General features: G+C 43.7%; 1 protein-coding gene across 14 annotated transcripts in view; it reads right to left on the bottom strand.

The window, feature by feature from the left end:
- Positions 1 to 19,795, bottom strand: part of LOC135102257 (sialate:O-sulfotransferase 1-like) — a 442,011-nt gene that overhangs the window by 7,254 nt on the left and 414,962 nt on the right. For 6 of the 14 annotated variants that reach the window (XM_064007187.1, XM_064007186.1, XM_064007185.1 and 3 more), the window contains 6 exons: positions 3,445 to 3,526; positions 2,261 to 2,357; positions 1,546 to 1,589; positions 1,379 to 1,435; positions 1,212 to 1,268; positions 895 to 991 (listed from right to left, as the gene is read on the bottom strand). In XM_064007187.1, the coding sequence (XP_063863257.1) occupies positions 895 to 991; positions 1,212 to 1,268; positions 1,379 to 1,435; positions 1,546 to 1,589; positions 2,261 to 2,357; positions 3,445 to 3,460 (368 nt within the window). In that variant the 5' untranslated portion in view covers positions 3,461 to 3,526. Of the gene's footprint in view, positions 1 to 894; positions 992 to 1,211; positions 1,269 to 1,378; positions 1,436 to 1,545; positions 1,590 to 2,260; positions 2,358 to 2,825; positions 2,845 to 3,444; positions 3,527 to 19,795 lie in introns of those variants that run through there. The other 8 variants (XM_064007190.1, XM_064007191.1, XM_064007189.1 and 5 more) reach the window with 3 other exon arrangements.

Below are 19,795 nucleotides of genomic sequence, written 5' to 3'. Positions count from 1 at the left end.
CCACCCTGTCTAGAAGAACGATATGAGTGGAAGCCCCCAGGCATGTGAAGCAAACTCCATACATGGACGGATAAGGCTCCTGTACAGAGTTAGCAGCTGGAAGGGTGAGAAAAATTGGTGGAGACGTCTCAGAACACCTAACTTCATAGAAGCTGTTTTAGCTAAAGATGAGATGTGAAGTTTCCTGTTTAGATTATTAGACCGAGGATGTTCCGTGTAGAAGAGGGGGACAGTTGAGTGTCACTGAAGAAGAGGTGACAGTTGTCTGGAAGGTTGTGTCGAGTTGATAGATGGAGGAACTGAGTTAATGAGGCGCTGAATAATACTAAGTTTGCTCTGCCGCAGTCAGAAATTTTAGAGATCAGAAGTCAGGCGTTCTGTGGTTTCTCTGAGTGAACTGTTTATACTTCCTGAAGGGTTGGACGTCTATGAAAAGACGTGGAAAAGTGCAGGGTGGTATCATCAGCGTAGGAGTGGGTAGAACAAGAAGTTTGGTTTAGAAGATCATTGATGAATAATAGGAAGAAAGTGGGTGACAAGACATAATCCTGAGGAACACCACTGTTAATAGATTTAGGAGAAGAACAGTGACCGTCTACCACAGCAATAATTGAAGTAATTGAATAAAGAAAGGAAACTTTAGATGAAGTTACAGAGAAAATGATAGAAGCCGTTTGGAAATCAAAGCTTTGTGCTAGACTCTGTCAAAAGCTTTTGATATGTCTAAGGCAACAGCAAAAGTTTCACCAAAATATTACAAGAACTCGCATGAAAAAGCCAGACCTTTCTTCAAATAAATATGCTAAAAAGAAGAAATAGATGAGGCGCATTATATGTAACCAAAAGAATAAAAAAAGTGAAAAAGAAAACTTAGGGTATCAGAAAAGGTATCACCTGGTGTTGTAGTTGAAGCAGGGACTATCTCGCGAATCATTTGCCCACATTTTCCACACTCGCTTGTCGCTCCGGTCCACGTATAGGTGACCAGAGCCTGAAAAACACACAATGACCCGAATTAAACTATTGATGCTGTGTGCATGTCCCCTTGTGTTTACCTACCCCTCATCCCCAAGTCTCTCTCTCTCTCTCTCTCTCTCTCTCTCTCTCTCTCTCTCTCTCTCTCTCTCTCTCTCTCTCTCTCTCTCTCTCTCTCTCTCTCTCTCTCTCTCACACACACACACACTTACTTACTTACTTACTTACTTACTTACTTAGCTGTCTCTTAACGGAGCCGTGCAGGACACTTCTCAGGAACGCACCAGCCTCTTCTAACAGACGCGGGGAAGAAAAGGTTTGATATCAATTAAGTTTCACCCTCACTATCAGCTACAAACACACACACACACACACACACACACACACACACACACACACTTACCCATTTGTTTCTCAGCAGTGGTTTTCAGAGGGCTTGCTTGGACCGTATCACTCTCACCTGCGCGTCACGAAAAATAAAGGGGTTTGCTAATAAATGAAGTAATGCAGCCAAGATACAAAGCACTGTTCAGCCCAAGCTCAGATTTCAGGAGGGGTGTTAATACTCACCTGACTGATTATGTGATACGATGGCAACGTCTGGCGCAGTGTAGCTGAAAGAAACATAATTCAAATGGTGTTTTCAGAGTGATTCGACACAACCAGCCATTGCCTCTGCTCGTAAAACTAGAACTAAATCTGGTTTGAATATGAAGAGAACGGTGGATAATAAGGTAAACTCTGGAACTCCCTGCCTGCTTCTGTTTTTCCACCTTCCTATGACTTGAATTCCTTCAAAAGGGATGTTTCAAGACACTTATCCTTCAATTTTTGACTACCGCTTTGGACCTTTTTAGGGGATTATGGGACTGGCATTTCAGTGGGCATTTTTTTTTTATTGGATTTTTGTTGCCCTTAGCCAGTGTCCCTCCTACATAAAAAAAAAAAGTGCATGATCTGCCCGCGTGACATGATATGGACACGTCACTACTGCAATCATCATGACATTACCGCTACTCACATCACCACGTCACACATCGCAGCCACACCATCACCACACCACCTCAACGGCACATTCACATTACTATACCACACACTACCGTCACAAACATATTCACACCACACACCACTACCATCATGCCTACTAGCACCACCAAAGCTCCTCTACCACCCTGTCACTCTCTCACCAAACACGACACACAGTCTTCACTCCCCGTCAGCGCCATGGTTGCGCTGGCATCCCAAGGCCCCGTCACATAGTCATCCCGTCACCCTCAACAAATACCTGTGCCAATGATGTATTATGAGGAAGAAGAGGAGGAGCAACAGCCCATACACCGTGAGGGTCATCAGATTCTTGAGGCCAAAGGTCATGGCTTTTCCTGGGAAATATAAATCCTGCACTATAAGAAAAATATTTGTACGAGAATATCATGAAATTATTACAAAAACTTTATCGATACGTAATTAACAGGATTTCTAATTATTACTCTGTTTTGCAACATGATTTTCAGAAAATTGTAGTGAGTGGTTAGGTGCGTTGAGGCATTCGGCAAAATAATATCCCGACTACTATTACTAGATCCTTGCACAGGACGAATACAGGATTCTGACGAATCCTGAATGAATACTGAATGAATGTCTTAACAGATACTTAAAGTGTACTGATGCATTACCAAGAATTTCATAACATAAGTAACGTATAATAATGCAATAACAATGTTTATGACCTGAGAAAGTAAGAAATTCGCAATTCCTCCCTATCTTTCACTTTTCAAATTCCTTTCGAGTTAACACAGAAAGAAAAAGGATGAAGAATGTTTCTAGCAGTGCAATATATGGTGACTCACGTTCCGGCTTCGTGTCTTACGTTTATCGCTGTGGATCAGACGCGTCTCGTGTGTCCTTATATCACTGAAGATCACTGGTTTACTTCCTCATCACGGAAATTAAGATATTTACATGTTCTCGTCTACAGCCTTATCGATAATCGATGTCATGCAAAATATATACCGTACTTGGTTTACAAAGCGTCACAGTGAAACACAACCTTATCTTCTTATATTGCATCTCATCTTCTTATCTTGTATCTTATCTTCTTTTGTGATCCAAATATAATTTCATTCATGTTCTGTGAATTCCGTACAACGACACATAAGCAAGAGCTGACTCTCTCTGAAGTGAGTCTGGTGATGTGCAGCCGCATTGGAGTCAACTTAAGCAAGTTGACTTCCAAGACATTATGTAAGACCACACCGCCATCGTACTCTTCACAGCAGTCATTTCAGCGGCTCAGACTCACTCGTGAAGAGACGGCCTTCTCACACTGTGCTGCTCGTTAGCATCACACTCGCCTGGACAGCAACACTGGCTTATCGGTCTATGTGCTCAAATCACTGCATCACATCGATATGTCTACTCAGCATTTTACTTTGACAGATAAGAACATTGTGCGCGAATTCCCCTCACCTCTAATGCAGCTCATCGGTCACTGAGTGATGTCCACCAATCCTCGCTGAGTCTGTCGCCTAATGCCACAGCGGAGGTCTACCTACAGAGCACAGAAATAGGTAAGCGACATAGCCCAAGTATAATTTTGCTTATATTTGCTTCTGAATAAGCACACCTGACTGTGCTTACTGAGCAATTTGAAGACATAAATCTAAGCACCCAATGCTCAAGTGAATAGCTTCATTAAGTTCCCTTGACATTAATATTAATAAAAAATAAATAAATGTCAGAATAGTCGTGATATGTATAACACGGTATGATGATGAACAGCAGTAAAACCAAATTTTTGTAATAAATGGTGAAGAGGGGGACACGGATCTGATCCGGGTGAGGGGCTTAATAATAGAGCAGTGTTCTAGTTACGTGTATTTGGGTTCACCCTTTACTAGTGATGGTTCCGTGTCCTCAGCTGTCCAACTGCACTCAAAAAACAAGTTGTGTCATATTTTAAAATATGTATCTTTCGTAAATAAGAATAATGATATTCCATTTATTGTTAAAAGAAGTGTTCGATGCAGCCTTGATCTCGTCCTTAATGTACGGTTGTGAGTCATGGGTTGGTGCTGATGTGAAACCTGTCATTAAGTTATATAACTGGGCCTTAAAGCAACTGTTAGGAGTAAGAAGGTCAGCGTCTAACCTTGTGTGCTACGCAGGTGTAGGATATCCTACGCCACAGGAATTTATTACATGAACCCAACATAAGTTCTTTCATAGAATGTGGGTAGAGAGATCAGGTATGCAAGACGACACGTTATCACTTGGCATCAGAGTTGCTATCAACGCAAAGACACACAAGGGGAAAATTGTGGACGAGTTTATTCAGAATAAGAGTTCTCAGCAAATCTGCTCTAATAAATAATGTGCACACCATGGCAACGGACTCAGTCGCATCAAGGTGTCTTTTTATAAAGAAATAAATCCTACCTGTCAAGTGCACGAGATATACAGAACAAGACACTCGATTAATGAGAGTCATCGAATATCGTTCACAAGGTTCCGTGTGTGTGGTCACAGTTTAGCGGTAGAGACCGGTAGATGGAACAGGAGAGGGCGTGGTCGGCTTCCCATCGAGGAACGTCTGTGTAGGTGTGGTCTTATACAAACAGAAAGACATGTAGTTGAGGTGTGTCCTTTAACAGAGCCATTTAGAATCCATTATAATATCAACAAAATGGAAGAAATTCTTTATAAAACTTTAACTTTTGATAAAACATGTAAATTAATCCATTAGATTTTGATGTAGTATTGTTAATGTGGTAGACCGATTCATCATTTGTTTTCTTATCTGGATAACTTGTGTATATATTTTGTCTGTGTTCTTTTATATACTATTATTGTGTGGACTATAGCTGTTTGATTAAAAATATTTGTTAACAAATAACTTTGTACGCATTTTGTTATACGTTATCTATGTATGATAAAACATTGTAAGCTGTCGTCAATAAACTATCTATCTATCTATCTATCTATCTATAGTTAGAACTTTGGAAGGACTTTGGTGGTGGTCGCCTTTCTGGGAGCCCATGTGGTGACCACAGTCACGGCAGTCACCAAGCAGCAGCGAGTATAGGCAAGACGCTTACCTTTGTGGACACAGCAAACCTACACATTCAGGTGATAGGCATGTCTCCTTTCTTAAACCCACCATGCTTGCCATCTCCTGTCCTTTCAGTGTAGTGTCTGTGACCCATCCCAGATCCCTGGCGCGATATTTATAAAAAAAAAGTCATAAGGCTATGAATCTGTCATAAGCCATCAAAATGGCGGATATTTTTCATAAATATTTCATAAACGGTCTAGATCTGTCATAAGCGCTATGAAATTTTCATAAGTTCACTGCGCCGCTATGACTGTGTCGGAAGTGTCATAAGGCTTAAGAATCACCCATAAGCCAACATGGCCGAGCAGCAACAAGTCAGTGTGCACCAACCAAGGGAAGAGCTTTGAACTTTGAACCATTGAACTTTGTGATGCTGAACTCCCTAAAAGTTAAAGAACAGACCGTGTTGGTATTGTTTTTTATCACATACTCAGTGTGGCCAGTGCTTTTGAGACCAACAAAGCACTCTGTCCAGAGTTGTTCTTTGTAAAAGCTTCATTAAGTGGCAAGACTCACCAAGAGACCAATTAGGTTTTCTTGTCCTCTTAGGGTGACTGCAGCAGGGGCGGCTGTATCCATGCTGTTGTTGTTGGTGTTGTTGTGGTGAAACAAACTTGGTGCTCGAGTGGTTACTGCTTGTTATTGTTTACGTTTGAGGCTGCCCTATTGGCGGCAGATCTTGTTTTAGGCACTAATTTTCTTTATTTAAAACAGATACAGCGTAATTATGACATTAAAAACTATGTAATATATATTTTTTTACCTTTCTAATCCCTTTCTCTGTTTATTAATAATGTATATTTCATATACATGTTTCTGCTATTTCTAGCAACATGCGAAGTCAGCCGTAATTAATTCACTCATAGCTTTGACAGAGGTTATGAAAAAAAACAAAAAAAAACATAGTCCTTATGACAGAAAGTTAAAATTTTTTTCATAGCTTTGGATAGAATTACGGGTACTTCTTGTGACTTTTTATGAGTACCGCCCCTGTAATCTTAATCCCTCAAAACCTGTTCTCCTATAGTCAGGTATGTTGCTAATATTTTTGCTTTTAGAAGCCTCCTCCCATTTTAATTTGTACCTAATTTCACAATATCCACTGTTAACTAGCTGTCCTCCAACCTCCGCCTGTGTGACTGCTTCCTCCCTGTTTGTCAGAATTAAGTCTAGAATATTATTCCCCCTTGTGGGTTCCAAGATTACCTGCTTTAAAAAATTGTCCTGAATTATATTAGGAAATTTCTCTGCTTCATTGTTGCTCACCATCAGGCTCCAGTCAATATTCCTAAAATTAAAATGTCCTACCACACATATCTGATTGCATGTTTTGTTTCCTTTGTAGTATTCGGTGAGCTGTACACTAATATCAGTAACATTGATTGTGATCCTTCCTTAATATCAACCTATATCGACTCTGTTTTGCAATCTGTTTTTATGTCACTGTTGATACAACATTGTAATGTGTCCCTAACATAAAGAGCAACGCCTCCTCCTCTCTTATTCTCTCTGTATTTATAGATAGTGTATAACCATCTATCTGGACCTCTGGATGAAATACTTCTCCTGACATATCTAACCAAAATTCCGTTAAAGCAATGATATCAAAAGTTTCTTACACACACCATTCCCGTAAGCAAATTTATTTTATTCAAAATAATCCAGTTCGTGTAATAAACACTTAAGCTATCCCTCGCCTGCGCTGAACTAGTTACCTTTCTAGATTTAACTGATCTTTTCATTTATTTCCTCCTCATAAGACCTTCCTTCCTCCTGACTAACAAAAATAGTTCTGGACTGCAGTTACCTCCATCTCGAGTGTTCCGGCCACAACCTGATTACCCTGGCGTGATAAACGCACTTCACCCTTGGCGTACAACGCCATCAGTCCAAGTTGTTGACGAATATCCATCCAGTGAATAAATTAAATTAATCGCAAAAACACGTGGCACAGCTGTTCTGCGTTCCAGTAAATACGTAGAAACGCCATGCAGAGGATACCCATGATACTATTGCAAAAAAAGAATACTTACAAAGCCCATCATTGTAATACGAATATCAAAAAAAGAGCGCGTGTGGTCGCTTCTGTTATTAAAGAGAGGGGCGAAAGTAGCAAAAATTTTGAAATAATAAAGTTACAAAATTACGAAACAATCTGCACTGCAATCACAACTGCAATCAAAATATGAGGGCATCCAAATTAAAGTAGAAAAATAGAATGAAAACCTAGTCCGAATACATCCATGCTGTTGGTATTATTTTGCCTGTCTGTAATCATAAAAACAACAGTAATGATATACAGCATTTTTACGTGGCAGTCGGAAACTAAATTACGTACACATACAAACAAGGGAATCTAAGAATACACGCAAAAGTAAAAATTGGGATCACATGCGCGTCCTCACTGCTCATCTCCGCCTCACTGGCCTTTGACAGTTTACGTTCCCCAGACATCCGTTTATCGACCAATCCGAAGGGAGGATGAGCAGGTGGGTGAACTGTACGCCGACTGACCCGACCTGGATTCCAACCGGGGACAACGGATTCGTAGCCAGGCGCGCTAGCTGCTGCACAACGGAGGCAAAATTAAATAAGAAAACTGGTAAAATCTAGAAAATGTAAATGAATGTGTAAATTAAAGATAAAAGTGAAAGGGAAAGGTAAGAGTAAGCAGGAGAGAAATGTGTGTGTGTGTGTGTGTGTGTGTGTGTGTGTGTGTGTGTGTTCATCCATGCCTACGTACCAAGAATACACATTGGCCATGCATGCGTCACGTACGGCCACTCTTCTCTAGCCAAGCTTTACGTGCACACACGGACGGTCCGTGAGTCCGTCCATTGCCGGCCAAGCTTGATCAGAAACGCCAACACAGACGCAGGGAACTCGTATGAACCTTCTTTTCCCTTTGCCAAATGGAACAATAATATTCTGTATTTGGCTTTCATCCGCCAGTTCTATTTGCATCCATGGCACACCACTCCAGTCACCTTTGTGTGTGTGTGTGTGTGTGTGTGTGTGTGTGTATGTGTGTTCGCTCGCGAGCGGCCTCCATCTAAGACTTAATAAAGCAGTCATGATGCACCGGGGCAGTGTACACAGCAAAATTAGCCCGAAGCAGATTTATTTCAGTGGTGTGGGGCGAGGAGGGAACTTTGTCGCTCTGAAACTAGACGAAAAGTCATTTATATGGTAATGGTCGGCGCAATTTAGATGATAATAGAAGACTTTTTCCTTTATTTTATCTTATTTTTTTTCCCCTCACCTGCATGAGTGGGGAGGAATCAGAGAGAAAGAGGCCTGAAGGAAGGGAGTGAGAGGGTAAAGTACTATAAACAGACAGGGTGAAGGGAAGGAAGATAGAAGGAAATGAAAAGGGAGGAGGAATGCAAGACAGGACAGACAGGGAGAGGGAGGATGGAAGGAATGGAGAGGAATGCAAGATGAAAGAGACGTTTGGAAAGGAGAGATGCATGGAAGGAAAGAAGCAAGGACATGGGAGGAAGAATGTGGAGGGAATTAATGGGAAGAAGGAGGGATGAAGGGAAAAGGGAGAAAGAATGCAAGGTAGCAGCGACATACTGGAAGGGAGGAATGAAAGATGGAGGAAAGGAAGGAAAAGTAGAAGAAGGACGGGCTGATGATGGGGATGACTGAAGATACTACTACTACTACTATTACTACTACTACTACTACTACTACTACTACTACTACTACTTTTACTACTGCTGCTGCTGCTGCTGCTGCTGCTTCTGCTGCTGCTGCTGCTACTACTACTACTACTACTACTACTACTACTACTACTACTACTATTACTACTACTACTACTACTACTACTATTACTACTACTACTAATATTACCACTACCACTACTACTATTACCAGTACCACTACTACTACTACTACTACTACTACTACTACTACTGCTACTACTATTACTAGTACCAACAATAGGTATAGATTCAAGAGAATCGAAACAACAACAACAACAACAACAACAACAACAACACGAAAACAAAAAATAACCGCCAATAGTCAGAAAACCACTCTGCTCCTCCGCCTGTCACTGTGATTCATAAGACGTCAAACTATTTATCACCATTCCGCGCATCCAAGTGCCAAAGTTTCCCAGCCGTGATTCTCGCATTACCTTCGATTCTGCTGAGCCGCCACGCAGATCAGAATTAGGGAGCCCTGGAACCACAATTACCTCTCCCCCACCGTTCTCGGATTTCCTGCATACCTCTCACTCCTCATCATTTCTCACTCCGCTTCCATAACCAGTATCCTCTTTCCTTTATCCATTGGATAGAAGCACTTTTTTTTATTTCATATGGGACTATGCTACCTGTCTTTACTACTATTACCTGTAACTTCGGCAGAGACTTTTTTCAATGTAAGACTGTTACTGGACAAAATTATCACTTAAAAAAAAAAAAAAAGCCGACTAAGGTACTAGTCCCTAAAGGAAAAATGCTAAAAGGAATTCAAATTTTGCATATCACTATTTTTTTTTATTGCTCGTGAAATGAAAACAAAACAAATCTTAAATTCTAAACTAAACTATATTGTGTGTGTGTGTGTATGTGTGTGTGTGTGTGTGTGTGTGTGTGTGTGTGTGTCTGTGTGTGTGTGTGTGTGTGTATGTGTGTGTGTGTGTGTGTGTGTGTCAGTTCATGCGTGCGAGCGGATATGCGTGTCTGAAAGGAATGGCTGGCGAGCGTCGAGGTTGGTGGTAGGGGGAAGACAGCGACAGGAAAGCCCCCCACCCCCCTTAGTTGCTTAAGTGATGTCAGACTGCAAACAATGTGCCCTCGACGCAATCGGTTGCCAGGGACGCCAGTGGTTGCTATGGACGCCACGGGTTGTTGAGACGTCAAGAAGACCTAAATGAGGCGCGCGTCGGTAAGGAAATAATAATGAAGACAAAACCCAGAAGTGTAACAACTTAAGGGTACTTTTTCCAAAACACTCAATACACAACACACTGAAAACACTTTTCTACGAAGGCTGGTGATTTATAAAAGTATTCAGAAAATATGCGCATAACGAGAGCTGCAAGAAGTCAGCGCCTATACACACCTATACGTAATATCCCATTCCATGAATTTATCTGATGTTTAAAGTCTTCTACTGACTCGGCACTAACAACTTGATTATTACTCGAAGGTCAATTTAAGCTATTTACCCCTTATACTGTGAGAAGTTTTAATTTTTCTCCTTTTTAAATTGAACTTTATCTACATGTAAGTACAAATTTTGCTCATGTTAACTTTTATAGACATCAAAATGGTGCCACAGGTCATTAACTACAGCCTTTATTGTAACCAAGGTCTACATATCAGAAGTCTTTTTGGAATTACAAATAAGAAATTCTTCAATATGGTAATGGCATGAGCTTACATATTCTTATAAGGAGATCTGCGTGTTAATGGATCAGTATGAAATGTGAATACCAAGTCTTCACTTAAATGGTTCTGTGTGCTTCATATGCCCACGATTCTGTGTGTGTGTGTGTGTGTGTGTGTGTGTGTGTGTGTAATAATAATAATAATAATAATAATAATAATAATAATAATAATAATAATAATAATAATAATAATAATAATAATAATAATAAACGGTTTATAATCAAGGCAGTTTACAAACTGAAAATATACAGAGGGGGTGGGGAAAAACTTAACATTAATCCTTAAGCTAAGTCTAACCTAGAAACGAAATACTATTTATTGATGGCTCGCACCATGGTGAGAGCCATCAATGGTGAGTCTGTACCGATCTGTGCACGGCGCCTTTAGGGGCGTTATCTGGTTGTGGTGTCTTGTGGCGCGGGCCGGGCGAGGCGCGTCAGGCGGCAGCATGTATCGGAGGCGTGGATGATGTAGTAGTCCCCTTCCAAACTTCTCCAGAGTCTCTCGGTGCCTGGCGGATAGTCTGGACAAATTCAGGGTGGTCAGGGCTTCATCATAGGTGGTGTAGGCAGGGCCAAGGATGACCCTGCACGCCCTTTTCTGGACACTCTCCAGCTGGAGCTGTTGAATGTGTGAGGGAGGAGGACCATGCTGGGGAGGCATACATGAGTTTGGGCAGGATGAAGGTGAGGTACACCCCCCCTTAACTCGTCTGTCAGCGACCCTAGCGACCTGAGTCTGCGCAGCATGTACAGCCTGTAGGTAGCGGATCTTACGGTACTGGCGACATGCTGCTTCCAGGTCAGCTGGTCGTCCACCGTGACTCCAAGAAGCTTGGCACATCGGACCACCTGGAGGGGGTAGGACCCACTGTGAGCTGGGGAGGGGGCACCGGTACAGAGGAGGTACAGAAATGCAACACCACAGTTTTGCTGTGGTTGATAGTCATCCTGCTCTCCTCCGCCCATGTCTGCACTCGCTCCAAAATTACTTGCAGTGGCGAGTAGTCCGGGTTCCTGTTGGAAACTGGGACGCCCACGGTGCAGTCGTCCACATACATCCAGCGACATACCTCAGTGTGTGTGTGTGTGTGTGTGTGTGTGTGTGTGTGTGTGTGTGTGTGTGTGTGTGTGTGTGTGTGCGTGTGTATGTTTGTGTGAGTGTTTTCTTTAAAGACATCTACTACTCCCTCAAAACGACTAAGGCCTTCACCACCTCACTCCTCATCACCACGAGGAGTCACGGAGAAGCGAGTGGCGCGGCGCCTTCCCGTGTCACGCCACGCTCATAGGTACAGAGATCGAACTCCGGACTCTCCCATCTCCGAGAACTCCCCCCAGCAAGTTCGATTCGCTCCCCATGAGCAACACCACAAGGATCACGAATTACCTCCCTCCGTGTTGCCCCTCTGCATTACGTGTCCCAGTGAGGCAAGGCAGCTGGTGAAGGGTGAGTGAAAGGAATTCGCAGTTTATGCAACTATCACCACCATTACTTGCAGGGGGAGGAGACGGACAGACAGACATACAGGCAAATAAATGGACAGACAAACTGGTAAGCAAGCAGAAAGACAGACACCCAGCCACCCACGCACTCCATTCATCCACACCCTCACCCACACCCATACACACACACACACGCGCGCACACACACTCACACACGCACACCACACACAGACGTACGTGGAAAGAGGGACTGATTGTTTAGCAATTTGGCACCGCAACAACGAGAAAGGTGGCACCACACACACAAACGTTAAAATCAAAGACGGTAGTACTAAAAAAAAATAATATATATGAAGAAGTTTTAGACAATAAGTGTGATCTTCGTGTGTCTTACCATTTTACTAGCAGTTACGAATGTTTTGACATTCATTTTCTAATTCGGTAAACGAAGTAAATGGAGATGGAAGCAAATACAGACAGGAAAAGTATTATATTATCTCCAACACGCGCCATTCTTCGCTAATTTTCTCAGTAACGAGTTAGCACAATGGGTCAATTAAGTCATGAGACCTAAATGAAAATTAACGAACACAAACTGAAGACAGTCTCCACATGGACACAAAGTCTGTCACTGAAGTGAGAGCTGATAAACGAAGCTCTCGAAGGAAAAAAAATAGAAAAGAGAAAGGAAAGAAAAAAGGATAAAGGGAAAAGAAAAGTGGTAACTGTTTGGCATTATTAATATTGTCTTTTGTATTCTTAAAGAAAAAAATGAAAGGACATGTCAACAAAATTAAAAACATCCTCGGAGGAACTTGGCTTTCATCGAGAAGGACCATGAAGAGCAGCATTAGGAGACGCACGCAGCAAGGGAAAACATGGTTCTTCCAAATGATGACGTGAGCAGCGGTCAACTGGTCACCACTACTCACCAAAGCCATGCACAGCCACCACCTCACGAGGCAAGCTGCAGGAATCAATAAACCACGTTTCGTCATCACTTAGAGAACACCAGTGCATTACTCCTTAGCACTACCATTACCTACCTGCTCCACCACCATCACCACCACCATGGAAACACACATAAGATCTTAAGAAAATAAGGAAAGCTGCAAGAAGCCATCAGGCCTACACCTGACAGTCCCTGCAGATATTGTCAAAATGCTTACAAATTTACACAAACTACACCTTTTACCTTAATGAGTCTGAACATATTTTTCGTCTCTAACAAAAACATACTTAAATGTAGACTGCTAACAAAGGCTGTAAGCAAAATGAGAGGTGTTAATTGGGAGCTGTAAAAAACAAAACAAAAGTTGTAACTGTTTGATATTCTTAGTTTTGTCTTCCTTATTCCTATATAAATAAATAAATAGGTAGATAGAGATGGATAAAATAAAAAGCACCGTCACCAAGGCAAGATTGTACGGCGGTGCACCCATGGGTGTTGAGGGGCAAGGGTTGGGCGAAGCCGTCCATGTATTGATTGGGTTATCGCCCCGTGACGCTACAAGGAAGGCACGGCTTGTCTCAGTAATTCGGTTAGGAGCAGGACGTGAAGTGTTGACGCAAGACAAACTTTGGAGAGCTGATGTCTAGTGGTGGTGGTGGACAGACACACACCCCGGGGAAAAAAAAAAAAAAAAGTAGGATCATAAAAATAAAGAAAAAACAAAGACTGGTTGTTTGAACTGCTGTCTGATTGCTTATAAATAAGAAGGAAAAGTAAAAGAAAGTATGAATATGACTGCATTCAAAATAAAGAAGTAAAAATAGTACGAATATTTGTAGTGTGTGAGTGTGTGTGTGTGTGTGTGTGTGTGTATGGAGAGTCTTAAGTGAGGTATGATGGCGCAAACCAACGGCACAGCCGCTGATTGGAGTCACCAGGTGATTTGGTCGTCATGATAACCTGCCATTACGGATTACTCGCCTATTACTGGTTGGTTCCCTTGCCCTGGATTACGGCTGGACACGCTGGCTGGCCGGAAATACCATCAGCTCGGCTCAAAGTCGCGGCATCAACTCGTCGAGATATGGCCTTGGACGCAATCTAGCCAAGGACTCGACGGGAGATGGTGTGCACGACTCTCTCTCTCTCTCTCTCTCTCTCTCTCTCTCTCTCTCTCTCTCTCTCTCTCTCTCTCTCTCTCTCTCTCTCTCTCTCTCTGGGCTAATTGTAATATTCCTTTCAGTTTTCTTTGACTTTATTTACTTGTTATGATTTAAAAATGCGTGCACTCTTTACATCTTCAGTATAATGATGTAATGAGCTTTGGGTGGTGCTGCAATCAGTGGAACCTTATGATTTTATCACGTAAAGACAGGAATAAATTGATAAAATACAGTTGCCTCAAAGACAAAAAGAAAGTAGTTCTCATACAGAGTGACAGATGAATGAAGTGGACCCAGTAATCAAGTTATTAGTCCCGAGTCAACACGGAGCTTCAGAAGAAGATTGTTTTTTTTTTTTTTTAATGAGCATGTTAGACGGAAATAGTTAGGCGTGTTTTATAATGAGACTGCCATGTGTAGGCCTGATGGCTTCTTGCAGCTTCCCTCGTTTTCTATTATTCTAGTGATCTTATGTGATGATGTCACAAACTTTAATAAATGTCATGTGAACAAAATCGAAACTTTGCAAAGGTCAGGAAGAAATGGAGATTTACTGGATGGAAGCAGTTGTAAGACTCTGATTTCTTCTCGTACACATTCTGCACAATATATCATTACTCTGGACACCTGCACTGAAGAACCTAAACATCAAATGACAAAGGCAAGCGTACATTCAGTCATACATCATGTTTATCTTTCCCCAACTCACGCTAATATAACCATAACTAACTTAGCCACAACTAATACAACAAAAATCTAATCCCAGCCTCAAAACACACAACCTTCACCTTCGGCAATACTAATAATATCCGAAACACTACCACACCATCAGCCAAAATGCGTCATACTAACCCATCCTCAACTCACACAAATAAAACCACAACTAATAAAACAACTAATATAACCACACAAAAAAATATCACATCAGAACAAATGTCACCTCAATCACCCTCACCTTCCAGAAAACTAAAATCCCAAAACACCACCACGCCAGAATTTCCAAAGCTTTAAACATCGGAGCAGTAAAAAATCTCGTACTTTGGGCCGAGAATCGTTAAGCCTATTCCGGACAATAACGTGGAAAATATACTCGATTACACAACCCTGGTACAGTGCCAGAGGTTAAACAGGAGTAATGGGGGAGGCTCTGAACGGCGAGATGAGAGTCCCTCCCTTAAAAGCCACGGCATAGAAAGCGAGGTATAGACAATTATCATTCAAACGGTGTGAACATAAGAACATAAGAAATAAGGGAAGCTGCAAGAAGCGACCAGGCTTACACGTGGCAAGTCCCTGTATGAAACACTCCTACCTATTTCCATCTGTTATCCCCATCCATAAACTTGTCTAATCTTCTGTGGGGGATGATGTGATGCGGACGCGGCGCTGTGGTCACTGTGTCACCTCGATGCTGTTCACTGTTGAGGTAAACATGTTGGTTGGTTGGTTTTGGTTTGTTGTAGGAGGGTGTGTCGGAAAGATGTTAAAGATTATTGGAGGGAGAGAAAAAGGAGAGGGTAGAGAGGAACAAGGAGGGGGGGGGGCCGGATGGACGAGAGAGAGAGAGAGAGAGAGGAGAGAGGAGAGAGAGAGAGAGAGAGAGAGGAGAGAGAGAGAGGAGAGAGAGAGAGAGAGAGAGAGAGAGAGAGAGAGAGAGGAGAGAGAGAGAGAACCATGTATTCTGCTGTGATATATAACTCAAAACCATAACAACCCACCCACCCCTACACACACACACACACACACACACACACACACACACACACATACACACCCTTACTCACACACTCAACTCCCAAGCCCCTACCACCTCTACCACCACGCCCTCCATCTCTCCTCCACACATTCCCACCACTTCGGAAAAAGCAGAGACTGAGAGAGAGAGAGAGAGAGAGAGAGAGAGAGAGAGAGAGAGAGAGAGAGAGAGAGAGAGAGAGAGAGAGAGAGAGAGAGAGAGAGAGAGAGAGAGAGAGTGAAAATATATAAATAAAAGTGAATTATACCCCGCCACACACTGCATTCCTCCCGCCAGTGCCGCTTCATTCTCTGCTTGGAGTGAAACTAACAAAAGCAAGACCACTAAGGAAAAAAAGTGCCAAGCTCCCTCAAGCCGTGGCACGCGGAGGGAGGAGGAAGAGGAGAAGGGAGAGGAGGAACAGAAGAAGGAGAAAGATAAAAAATGTGGTAGAAGAAACTATGATAAAGAAAAGGAAACAAAAGACCAGGGAGGGTAGGAAAGAGGGATAGAAAGACATGAATGAAGGAACATGGAAGGAGGATGGGAGAGAAGAAAGGAATGGAGGAAGGAGGGAAGGAAAGAAGGACGAGAGGATAAAAAAAAAAAACTAGGTTGAGGAGGTGGGAGATGTCAGGAGTTGAGAGAGAGAGAGAGAGAGAGAGAGAGAGAGAGAGAGAGAGAGAGAGAGAGAGAGAGAGAGAGAGAGAGAGAGAGAGAGAGAGAGAGAGAGAGAGAGAGAGAGAGAACTGCCTCTGCGTTACTCAAAAGACATCTCACTTTCACGAGCACTTAGCAGGTACCGTCACTGCTTGTCACCTGCTTATTACAGTCTCTCTCTCTCTCTCTCTCTCTCTCTCTCTCTCTCTCTCTCTCTCTCTCTCTCTCTCTCTCTCTCTCTCTCTCTCTCATGAAGTAGTAAAAATAAATTGTAATGAACACTACATTTCAACTGAGAGAGAGAGAAAGAGAGGAGAGAGAGAGAGAGAGAGAGAGAGAGAGAGAGAGAGGAGAGAGAGGAGAGAGAGGAGAGAGAGAGAGAGAGAGAGAGAGAGAGAGAGAGAAAATACATCAATACAAAAGAAAGTAAAAAGAAAAGAAAATAACATCCTTCTCAACTAATACTCTCCCTTTTTATGATATAAGAAAGTCAAGAAGCACGTCACTTGATAGCACAGTCATCACCACGTCACATCACTTCACGTCACCTTGATGTGTGTAGGAGTGTTCGGGAGTCGTGCGGGAAAGCGTCACTCAGAACGGATGAAAGAAAAACTATGCATAAAAATGAGAGAGAGAGAGAGAGAGAGAGGAGAGAGAGAGAGAGAGGAGAGAGAGAGAGAGAGAGAGAGATAGAGAGAAAGAAAGAGAGAGAATGAGACATAAGAGTGTAAAAAGGCTCATGAATATCACAACGCCCACTGCTACAAAGCGGGAAGAGTTTGAGTATGAAATAGCTGGAGGAGGAGGAGGAGGAGGGAGGAGGAAGGAGGAGGAGGAGGAGGAGGAGGAGGAAGAGGAGGAGGAGGAGAATCAAGAGGATGAGGTGTGGGGATGAACAGGTAAAGGAGCAGGTCGACAGGCGCGAGAAGGGAAGAAGACAAGTAGGAGGACGAAGACTAGGAGAGGTTGGAGGAAGGAAAGAGAGGGAATGATGAACGAATAATGACTAGCAAGGCACAGGAGGCAGCTCAAGCGTAAACAGCAAGCGGCATTGTAAACATTACAATTTTTTAGACCAGAATAGCATTACCCCTCTCCCCACACACACACCCACACATACACACATACACACATACACACACACAAAAACACACACACGCACGCCGGCGCGCAGGCATGGCGGCGGCATAGCTTTGTGCCACCGAGAGGGCTCTGCAGCTGCAGCTTTCACAGCTCCAGAGGAGATGAAGGTGATTTTCTTTCGCCTTTTCCTTGCTTACACGGCTACTGTGGTGCTCTGCCCTCTGTACCGCCCGCAATGGCAACACAGCGCCCCACTCTCCTTCCTCATGGACCAGCTGGACACGATCATGGCCACCCACCTATGTCAAAATGTCATCATCGTGGGGAATCTAAACCAAGCACCTGGTAAGCCGGGCCTTCACGGAGTTGACAGCGGTCCACGGCCTCACCGACCAAAATTAACTTCGTCTCGCACGTGCGCGGGTGCCTCCCCTGCACCCTGTCTTAACAGCTAGTAGATCTGATCACCTCGCAGTGCTCTGTGAAGTGGGCTTCAACCCTGCTTGTGAGGAAAAGTACAGAGTTGGACATGCCTGGAGTGCCTCCCAACTAGACGCCACAAGACCCAGCACTGCCTGTAGGGCCATGGCGAGCGTGGCTGCTTGTGTGAGTAAGAGGTGAGTGGAAGACAAGTCTACGCAGGAAAATCAAAATCCTGGGGTGGAGGAAGATTCCAAACTCAGCTTCGACCGCTACCTGGGAGAGCGTGGCACGTAAGGCCTCCATAAGGGTGACACTCCTGTATCGAGTGAGACACCTATTCTACACCAAGGGCCTCATGAGGCTGTACAAGGCGCAAGTGAGGCCCATCACCGAATATAATCTCTTTACGTGGATGAGTAGTGTCCAGTCCCACCTCTACCTGCTAAATGAGGTACAGCGGTGGGCCGAGCGCCTCGTCTACGGTACCGGCGGCCAGGGAGAGTAACCCCAACCGAGGCGACAGCAACAGCAGCAGCAGATACAGCAGAGGCAACAGAGACTAAGACGCCCCAATCTACCAGCTGGACAACCTGGAGTACCGAAGGCGAGTGGGGAGTCTCACAGGGCTGCACAAGGCCTAGGTGCAGCAAATACCTCACCTCACAGGGCTCTGGGTCCCTTGAAGGAGGAGTGAACGCAGTACAAAGGTGTAAATCAGTGACAAGGGAGGTGCGAGTGCCTGATGGTGACAATTCACAAAGCCGTCCGATTGTCACACCTGAGAGCAGCTTTCTGGTGAATGACACTGGACAGTGATCATTCTTAGCTTAAGTCCACAGCTCCTTTTTGAAAAGTAATATTATCTTCTTTTCTATGTACATAATGTTTAAGGAGAGAGAGAGAGAGAGAGAGAGAGAGAGAGAGAGAGAGAGAGAGAGGAGAGAGAGAGAGAGAGAGAGAGAGAGAGAGAGAGAGAGAGAGAGAGAGAGAGAGAGAGAGAGAGAGAGAGAGAGACACATACACCCAAACTCTCAACTACCCATTAAAGGCATAAACGGCTTCCTTTGAAACACGAGCATACGAGACTTGATCCTGTATAGACGAGAGTGCTTTCCAGCGTTCCCGGTCGATCCCCCTCCTGCCGGGGTCAACGGGATCAGTCGCCGCCTGTCTGCCGTAACCAGCGTGCCGTCCCCCCCCCCCTTCCCCCACACGCCCCCTCCACCGTTGGCAAAGGTGCAGCAAAATTATGAAAGCTGCGTGGAGTGAGGTTATGGTGGGGTTGTACTACCTGACACCAAGTCGCCATGGATGCTACCGACCTGCAGACACAGTTACGCAGGGCTCGTACCCCGCGGCCGAGAAGCTGAATGTTACACCACGCCGTCGCCCATTCAGTGAACTTGGCCCAGAATAGGTCAGTGAGGCCTAATGGCGATGTCCTGAGCCACAGTCCAGGTAATAATGGTGACGTGTTTTCGCTCCAGTGAAGGGAGATTGAAGACTTATACAGTTAGGAAACAAATTATGTTTACGAAAAGAGGGTTACTTCTTCCGAAAAACTCCTGAGTCAGGGTCGTACTCCCTGTCTTCTCCCTGTCTTTGTCACTAACAGCGCACTGTACCAGACCATCACACGCCCTGCTGCTAAAGGTTAAATATTAAAGACAGAGCAGTGAGAAAGCGTGGACACTGGTAACTGCCAGTCACATGCATGATGGGCAGCCCACTTCAGAGTCGAGTCATTCCATGCTACAGCTATGTAGATGATACGGAATTAGTGGTCAGAATTAGTAAAAGTGAAGCCCCGTAATGCACATATTTGTGTTACTCT

The sequence above is a fragment of the Scylla paramamosain genome, chromosome 7, assembly GCF_035594125.1.
Source record: "Scylla paramamosain isolate STU-SP2022 chromosome 7, ASM3559412v1, whole genome shotgun sequence".
NCBI lineage: Eukaryota > Metazoa > Arthropoda > Malacostraca > Decapoda > Portunidae > Scylla > Scylla paramamosain.
This window is presented reverse-complemented; position numbering and strand designations above follow the sequence as displayed.